The following is a 9,893-nucleotide window of genomic DNA, read 5'->3' as shown; positions in this document are numbered from 1 at the left end:
TGTCTTAATTCACACTTTCTCATTTTATTCATACCTAATATACTTAAACACACAAATATATAATAAAATATTAATGTAAAATAATTATATTCCATGCTTAATAAATAGCGCGCGTACACACACACATATATAATAGAATTATAGCATTAAACTTAATCTATGACATTTTGATTCGAATTAAATTCATTATGGAGGACGGTCACTTGATAAGATAGTAAAATAAATTTAGTACGTACTATTACTAACTCCACACTAATTTAATTTAAACTTGTTAATCATGACTTAATTACTCGTATTGTCTTCATTAATATATATATCCATCCAACTAAACTCATACGTATAACTGCCCAAGTCCATGAATCTGCCCAAGTCCAACTATACCTATTTATTCCATTTTAGGTAAAGAAAGTCAATTTCGTACCAAATCCACAATAATAATAATAATAATAAATTAAATATTAAGTTCTAATGATTTATTTTCCATTAAAGTCGAATTAATTTTAAATATTAATAAAATGTTTAAAAAAAGTAAACGGGGTGACTAAGAATGGCGTCATTAATCTCCCGGTGGATCATGGTCCTGACCCGACATAGATCCTGCGGTCGAGTGGTTTCCCCCCCTCCCCTCCCCTCCATTCCCTTTTTCGTAATTACTTCCCGATAAGGAGGGCAATAATGAAATTTCAACAGTAGACACCAACTTCCACTATTGGGCAACAGCCCTTTTCCCAGAGTACAGCCTCTGAATCTACCCTGGCTCTGACCGTCTCCACCAACAACGCCAGTAATTTGTTTTTCGGAACAACGATAGTATCCATATAATCGCCATTTTATTTGTAATAATCCAGTTTCCGATAATAAAAAAAAAACAATTATTGGAGTGAAATAAAATGAGAAAATGGGATCTTCGTATTACTTTTTTCTTTGAGTTAATATTAATTTTATATAGAATTTTTTTCCTCTTTTTAAGTTAACATTTCAGCTTTTTGGTTGATAATTTGAAGGAAACAGTTTTGACAGAACCAATTCCAAAGATTCTTCTTTGGAAATACGTGAAAAAGAAAAAGAAAAAGCCGACAAAATATCCTTGTCTCAAATATAAAACAATTGTGTATACTTGATAGGTTTTGTGGATAATTGACTGGAATATCTGGATTTCAAATGGAGACATGACCGAGCCCGATTAAAACAAAAATAACGTAGTAAGAGCAAATAAACTCAGGGCTCCCTCCGTTGAAGGTAATAAGAAAATTCAAACCAGGCTTACTGTATAAGATATTTCAAAACTAGCAGGAAAAGTGAAACTTCTTTTTATAAAGGTAATTATTTTATATAGATAAAGTGCAAAACATGTTAAAGAAATAACTAAATTTAAATCAAATTCAAAAATCATAGAAAATGGATCGGAGTCCACAATTTTTTTTTTATATTAAAAATATGAGTGGCACGAATTGCAATTCCACCGAAAGTCTAGGCCCGTTTCCATGACCCAGCTCTCATTGATTAATCATCATGGCGCATTTTAGCACACTTCCCCACCCATCGAATCCCATCATCTTCCTCTGTTGTCAAGTGGTGTAACAAAAAGAGGAAGGAGGTACAGGAGAGCATCATTCATTCATATTTACCCTCAGAAAGAAACTTGGGAAATACATGAACAGGTTTTAGTCCCACGACTTGTTTCATCTCCAAACCACTTAAAGCTCTGAGCTTTATCCCCACACCTGCAATTTTATCCGGGGTATTCACGTTTGAGGATGGAGAAAGTGATTCTTGTGGTTAACTGCGAGCTTAAAGCTTGTGGGATAGTGTAGAATACTTCCAAGTGCTGTGGGGCTTTTCTCAGCTTCATTTCACTTCTCTTTTGTTCTTTTTTTTCGTTCTCCGGAGAATGGATTGCAAGAGGAAGCTAACAGGGGATTTGGGTCCGGAGAGGAAGAGGAGCGGAGGTTTGAGAACAAAACAGGCGGGGCGTGCGTCTTGCAGAGGTAGTTAGTCTACGCCTGCGACCCATTTTATATTTTGAGGCGAAAGAAAAGAAGGAAAAGAGAAACGGGGTTCCTTCTAGGAGGAATAATACTTTATTCCGTTGTTCTCTAAGCTTTGAACTGAATATCTGGTTGCTGCTTTTTATATTTATATTCAAGGATATTCACATTCTTCTGGTCATTGGTGTATTTGTTGGCACTGTTACTACTCCGTTAAGTGGTTGAAAGAAATGGGGTACCTGTTGAAAGAGGCTTTGAAGACTCTTTGTGGACTCAATCAGTGGTCTTATGCTGTTTTCTGGAAGATTGGATACCGAAATCCCAAGTAAGTTTGCTAAAAATCACAGTTTTTCCCACTAGTTTCCCGGATTTAAAGTAAAAAACAGAAATTCCAACCTCTGTGATTTCTTGTTCCTTTTCTTTTCTTGGAAGTTGTATTTCAATATTTTATATTTGTTGCTGATTATATTCCTTTCTGCTTCAAGTGGACGCTTTATTTTTTGTTTTTGTTTTTGTTTTTGTTCAGTTTTTGGGATTTTTGATAAATATCACAGTGTGTTGTGTACCTTTTCGAAATTGTTTTTGATTAATTTGCGTGCAATCATTCTCTTTTTATCTTGAACTTTCGTGCCGAGCATTGATAAGTTGATAACGGCGAGCAAACAAGAGAATGAAAGATAAACTCCGGTTCATTTTAAACAATGAGCCAAATTTAACCCAAAAATCATCCTCAAATATTTTGGTTGATCAGTGTGTAATTATAGGTAACCATAACATGATTTGACGTGCTGCAGATTTATTGGATATGCTTGTCGTTTTTTTCTTTTCGTGATCTAGTAACTTCCCTTTTTAAATTTTGGATTTTTGTGGTTGGCTCAATCAATTTGTCCCGGAGAATATTAGTGGGAGGGAAAAACAGATTTGTTTTGATCTTATGAAACCTTTTCAACTGTTATGATTTCCTGTTCAAGAATTTGTTCATTTCTGAATATGTCCTTGTTTGCATCTTTGTGTTCTTACTCTTTTTGTCTGCAACAATTTCTTGTTTCTTAATTTCTTTTTTTCATTTTTTGAACTTTTCTCGATGAATTCAAATGGATTCTGTGTGAAGTATTATTATAATAGAGAGTCTGTTAATGTTGAGCTGAAATTTGAATTGGCAGCCTTTTAGTATGGGAAGAATGTTATTACGATCCAAACTCTTATTCGAGACCTCAAGATTTCGATGCTTCATGGGTTGCGACCCCCACCAGCAACTTCCAGTCCCAATATCATGCTGGAGAGAAAGTGTCTTTGCTTATAAACAAGATGATGATGGAAAATCAAGTTTATATTGTGGGAAAAGGGTAAAGCAATTTAATCTCAACCACACATTGTATTGAAGTTCATTGAGTATAATTTATTGTTTTTCTGATTTTGTTTCTCAGATTAGTTGGAAAAGTTGCTTTCACTGGTAACCATCAATGGATACTTTCTGAAATTTTTTGTGGAGAAGCCCATCCGCCAGGGGTATGAAATAGAATGCTGGAGAAATCATGATGAGATTTCCAATCCGTATGAAATGATTCCGATTGTTTGCTTGCTGACTTTTAGTCTTTTATTGGTCTTATAGGTTCTAAATGAGGTACACCAGCAATTTTCAGCTGGCATAAAGGTATAAAGATCAAAAAGTTTTTTGGTTATTTCAGTTTCATGTTACTATGCTTTTATTGTTAAACTAATGTTATTTCTTCATTAAACAGACTGTTGCAGTTGTTCCTGTTCTTCCCCACGGTGTTGTTCAATTTGGTTCATACTTGACGGTATGCTCCTTTTCAATATTTCCATAGAACTTGAACGAGCCAATATTCAGATGACAGAACATAGCATCCTTCAACACATTTATGCTACTATAGTTTCATCCATAATTAAATTGTTTCTGTCTCAGATGGAAGAGAACTTGGGATTCGTACATGATGTGACAACATTAGTATTTCAACAGGGAGAGGTACCTGGTGTCTTGCCATCTGATAATTATATGTCAAAAGAGTCTGCTCGAAGATTTGGGGTTCCAGTGTGTCATGGAAGCCCCGCTCCTGTTGACTCGTCTCTTGACTTCAGTACGATATGTGCTTCTTCACTCATCGCGGACGGTCTTAACCATGTTAAAAGCTCATTTCAAACCTCACTTCTTGACAGTCAAGCATCTGATTCATTTACTGCAGAAATTCGAAATGACTTGCAAACTACTGTTGCAGCATTTCAATCCTTTAACTCGAGTCTGAGTCGTATGAAACCCCGGGATTACGATCATACAGCAACGATTGCTCATATGTTAAAAGCTGAAGTTACACCCTCAAATTCGGAAATATGGATGAACCAGCATACTCCTCTCTACGTCCCAAGGTCCACTGTCGATTTCCCCTCTAGCACATGCTTGTTGAATCGTGGCAGTATAAGTTGCATTGAACAATCGGATAGTGGCTGTCAAGGCCCTTTAAATAGCCTCTGTGGCGTTTCTTTGCCTACTCTGAGAAAAACTTCTATCTCCACTTCTTGTTCCAATGAAGGCGTGTCCATGCCCTGTAATGTGGAAACATTGTCAAGGATAGACTCTTTCTTAAATGCGAGCAGGATGGTTAATGAAAGTATCACTTCCAAGAGTTCAGATTCTGTTGGGATTAACAATGTGAATTTGCTGAAAAGAGAGGTCTCTTTCTCCGATTCCCCTGACCATTTGAGGACAAATTCCTTGCTAGGTAATAGCTCTTGCATCCGATACTATCTCACGGACAAAACGTTGGTGGAAAATGAAAATGACTTCTATACGGCTAATGAAGAATTCAACATAAATCAAACTCATGACATTTCTCCATCGCAGCACAACAAAAATCGAAATATGGTTACGCAGCCAATTCCTAGTTTAGTTGAAGACGACAAAAAACATAAATCGGAAGATCAGAGTCATACAGTGAGTGATACCAAGTACGATGAATCGTACGTTCAATCTGAGTCTGGAGATGATCTATTCGATATTTTGGGATCAGATTTTAAGAATAAGATGTTTAGCAGTCGCTGGAAGAGTTGTAAATCACCCCCAAACACGCATGATTCAAATATGAATATTCCTTCTAAGAAGAGTCTGGTGTCTTCGGAAATATATGCTGGCCAAGGAAACTTGGATAATGGGATTTTCTCATCTGGCCCTGACCAACTCTTGGATGCGGTAGTCTCTAACGTTCACTCTGCTGTAAAGCCAATCCTGGGTGATAATGTTTCTCGCGGGACAACATTGACCAATGCAAGCAGCTCCTCGCGACCCAGCACTGGATTTTCATATAGTCAGTGCGGGGTTTTTAACCAGATGAAGGGAGAGTTACCTGGTGTTCAGAAATACGTTGCAAAGGCAGGAACGATGAGTCCTTGTTCTTTGAGAAATGCTTGTTCCAAGGAAGATTCAGGAACCTGTTCTCGGATTAGTTCTGTTTACGGATCACAAATAAGTTCATTGATTGAAATGGGTCATGACATGAACCCAAATAATAGCGTGTCTACTGGATGCTCCAAGAAACCTGATGAAACAACCAAACCAAATCGCAAGAGGCTTAGGCCTGGAGAAAATCCAAGACCTAGGCCAAAAGATCGGCAAATGATCCAAGATCGTTTCAAGGAGTTGAGGCAAATTGTGCCAAATGGTGCAAAGGTGATGATACTTCCTGCTCGAGGCTCTTATTTTTACATTTCTTTTTATGGTGATTATTCGGTGCTTATTTTTCATATTTTGTTTAACAGTGTAGCATGGATTCTCTTTTGGAACGCACAATCAAACACATGCTTTTCTTACAGAGTGTTACAAAACATGCTGATAAGCTAAAGCAAACTGGAGAGCCCAAGGTGTGTAATTACATTTCAAATTGTATTTACGTATCAGTATAGTTAATGGCATAAACTCCTTTGCATGGTCGTTCATGGAAGGGACGGCTGATAAAATTGCACGGCAAAACTGGTGTTGGATCTTATGGTTTGGAAAAGCGATAAATTCTAACTTTGTCCTTTGTTTAAGTTGCAGATTATTGACAAAGGTGGCAGTTTGCTGTTGAAAAATAACTTCGAAGGAGGAGCAACATGGGCCTATGAAGTAGGCTCACAATCTATGGTTTGTCCTCTCATAGTTGAAGATCTGAATCAACCCCGTCAAATGCTTGTGGAGGTAATTCTAGCAAGTTTTGAAATCACGAGTCGTTGAACCATAATCTGGCCCCCTAGTTACAGAGTTTTAGTAAGACTTATTGGTTATTATATACAATCTGAAAGTATCTTTGTTTTTTTCCCTTGGATCCTGTGACAGATGCTCTGTGAAGAAAGAGGTTCCTTTCTAGAAATAGCCGACATAATTAGAGGCCTGGGGCTAACCATATTAAAAGGGGTCATGGAAACTCGGAATGGCAAGATATGGGCACGCTTTGCTGTAGAGGTAGTGGCATTTTCTCGTTACCTTTCCTTCATACGTTATAAATATTTGGTTGAATGCCTCCAGCTGGATCAAGAGCTATGATTAATGGTATAGCACCAAACGCATATTTGTACTGATGATATCAAAGTTAACTTCACGTGTTTGATTCTCAAGAGTTATTGTCGAGGAGGCTATCTATGTGGCGTAATGATAGAAAAATGACGTAGAAGATGTAGTATGGTTAAGTTCTTGATTACGAAATCACTACCTACGATAGTTTTGGAGCATGAACAATCTACAACATGAGAACTCTCAAATAAATTAAACTTTAATTTGCACTTGTTTTGCCAGGCCAATAGAGATGTTACGAGGATGGAAATCTTTCTCTCATTAGTCCACCTTCTGGAGCAAAGCTCGAAAAGCTGCATTCCGCAAGCCAATGACATCAGCTGCGATAAAACAATTGGTGAACAAGTTCACCATGCCGCGTCTCTTCCAGTGACTGGTGTATCCCATAACTTCCACTGATCCATTCAAGATCACCAGACATTCAGTTTGTAGATGTTAAGAGCTAGCAACCTTGGGAGCTCGCCATGACTAACATTTCTTCTGAAGTCACACCACCAGTTGCAATAGTGCCAATGTTTTCTTTGAAACTGGAATGGACTTGTGATCCAAAATAGTTCGGGGGTTCGATCATGGAAGAGAAGGCCGGTTAAAAGGAAATGTTTTGTTAATATATTTGGCATCGATGTTCTTGTTTTTTCTAATGTACAGTAATGATGATGAAAGTGATAATATGGGGAAACTGGTAGTTCATTTTATGTTTCTTTCTTGTTTATTCTGAGGACTATTTTGGATTTGTATTGTCAGATTATTTCTCACCGCCGCCTAGCTCCCTCACTTACTTCTGTATGTCTTGTGCCTCATTAGTGACTTCTTACCGAATACACACTGAAAACAGCATGGATTCCAGGCATGCATGTTACTAGCTTAGGTACGATGAGTTGACTTCTTAAACTGAGACCCTGCCAAGCTGTTCATGACGTTAGGCATAATGTTCCCGATTCAACCCAGAAGTTACGTAGGATGCTTTCCGCGCGCCCTGAAGTCTCGGATTCAGACGTCCGCCATCCAGGATGTTATGCACAACATATGAATTCCATTTGAAATGTTTAGGCCACTGATTATGTTTCAATATCCAGAGATTTAAAGCTTACACTCTAACCAAATAAAAGTCATTTTCGTTCTTAAAAGTTGATAATCTTGTATTTTATTTTCGAAGTTCTGAGTTTAAATAAGGGTTTCCCCTTGTTTAAACAGTTGATAGAACTTCATATTTTCAAAACAAGGAACAAAATTTGAGAGGGAAAGATCCATGCACGAAAATCTGTTAAATCATCATATCAAAATTTCTGGTACTAGCAGCATTCATGTTAAATTTAGAAATCATATAAAAATTAAGAATTTTTTAAATAATAATTTTATGAGATCATTAATTATTTAAACGAACGATTTTTTTTGTGTTTTAATGGTATCATATAATGTATTTTTGCATTTTTTTTTATTACAAATGATATGATAAATTCTTGCACATTCCATGACACCAAACTAATAACTCGAAATCCCCGATTTACAATAAGATAAATATAGAATCGAGATATTTCATACATTTTTGTAACCACAAGCTTACATACATAAAATTATATTTATATACAGATATAATTACGAAACATATTACTTATAATCATTAACATAATTTCCCACGTACATAAAAAAGCTTTTACCAGTCCTTGCTTGAATTAACAAAAGTGGGGCAAAAAACCTATCTATGTTTCCATAATTGATCGTTTTCAGATCCAAAAAAGCAGACATCGTCACTTCTTGGACAAGGTTTCACCCTTTTCATGGAGTTCGTGGCTTCGTCGGGTTTCGCCCATTATGGTGCAACGGGTTCGGACCCGACGGAACCCTCCTAAGTTCCCACTCCTCAGGCGTTTCGTGATTCCCATAGCTACCAGATTCAGGCATCCCACTAATATTAAAGCCTGTCTTCTTTCTCTCCAAATAAACCTGTCCGCTTGTATATTTATTTAGGTCAAAAACCAAGAATCACAGAGGTTGCTTTGTTAAGAAAATATAGTATCTTGAAAGTAAACATGCATATATTTGGCAGAAGATACATATACAAACCTTGCGATGCAGAAACAGTAAGCTTATCTTCGTGCTAGGCTGAGTAGGCTCTGCATACATAAAACTAGAATTGTAAGTCTTGAACAATACAGATTCTTAATATATATTTGTTGAATTAGAAACATTGAACGAAGAGATCAAAGAGATTGCTGTAGTGCCAACCAGCTTCAGATTCTTCAACACTCATTAGGGTAAAGGTTAGCACCACGCACAGAAGTATAGTGTACTTAGATAAGTTAGATTTAGCGGGCATTGGCTCCATTTCAATGAACAGAAACAGAAGGGTTTCCAATCTACGAAAATCTTGAACAAATGTCAAGGTTAATATTGAACTACTTGTGCAGCGTAGGGAGAATTTATAGAAAAAATTTGATGTTGGGTTCTTTGGAGAATGATTACTGATGCAGCCATTTCTTGGGAGGTTACGCACTACATTTATATGATATGGCACACTAGTGTGTAAATGCCATAAATACGTAAGAGAAAAAAGAGAGAAAGAAAACCATGGACGAAAATCTTTTTGGCAAATTACACTCGTAAGCCAGCTGGTTGGTATTCGAGCTGCCTGGGTTCGTGACGGCGCCGTCCCAGGTGATTGTGACAGCATGACGTCACTCTACGTTCTATCAAAATGGAGATATTGTTCATATATATACACATATATGGGTTCACTTCACCAATGCCGTTGCCCCTAAAGCCAAGTACATATATCATCTACAGATTAACATCTAAGTTGTGGGTATATTCTTGAACAATAGCTGTTACATTGAAATATTGATGAGCGCATAAGCATTGAGCTTTATTATTAGAAGAAATCCATGCGTAAAGATTAAGTCAAGAAGCTTTTATAATCTGAAGATTAAATTAAGAAAGCGCATTTATAATTATTTAATAGATAAAATCAGTGTCACAAAACCCGATTGTATGATAGGTTCATTCATGTACGTCATGTATCAACTATTTCGTTTCAATCCTTGACATATTGAAATGGTCAATTACCCAAGTTGATATGAGAAGGCTAAGAAACTCATAATTGATACGAATATGCACCAAGTAATCCTCCCATATTAGCTTTTGCAAGCCATATATACATGGATTGTGGTTAAAGCTATCCGCCTGTATTCTGTAGGTGGCTGGGATATGATTTATGCATAAATCAATCCTTTCTGTTTCACCATCAAATCTTTTTCCTTAACGTTATCCTAGATGTGTATTTAATACACACACACAACTATATATGTATCATATATTTTTAACGTCCTTACAAAATTTTTAAAATT

General features: G+C 36.7%; 1 protein-coding gene across 1 annotated transcript; it reads left to right on the top strand.

Moving 5' to 3' along the window:
• The first annotated feature begins 1,472 nt into the window (after window positions 1–1,472).
• LOC140840029 (transcription factor LHW-like) lies at window positions 1,473–7,304 on the top strand. Its single transcript, XM_073207107.1, has 10 exons — window positions 1,473–2,313; window positions 3,152–3,334; window positions 3,416–3,497; window positions 3,601–3,642; window positions 3,731–3,790; window positions 3,916–5,670; window positions 5,760–5,861; window positions 6,037–6,177; window positions 6,316–6,441; window positions 6,772–7,304. The coding sequence occupies exons 1-10, from the start codon at window positions 2,219–2,221 to the stop codon at window positions 6,946–6,948; spliced, it is 2,763 nt and encodes a 920-aa protein (XP_073063208.1). The 5' UTR covers window positions 1,473–2,218; the 3' UTR covers window positions 6,949–7,304.
• The last annotated feature ends 2,589 nt before the right edge of the window (window positions 7,305–9,893 follow it).

Source organism: Primulina eburnea, chromosome 8 (assembly GCF_022965805.1).
Source record: "Primulina eburnea isolate SZY01 chromosome 8, ASM2296580v1, whole genome shotgun sequence".
Classification (NCBI taxonomy): domain Eukaryota; kingdom Viridiplantae; phylum Streptophyta; class Magnoliopsida; order Lamiales; family Gesneriaceae; genus Primulina; species Primulina eburnea.
This window is presented reverse-complemented; position numbering and strand designations above follow the sequence as displayed.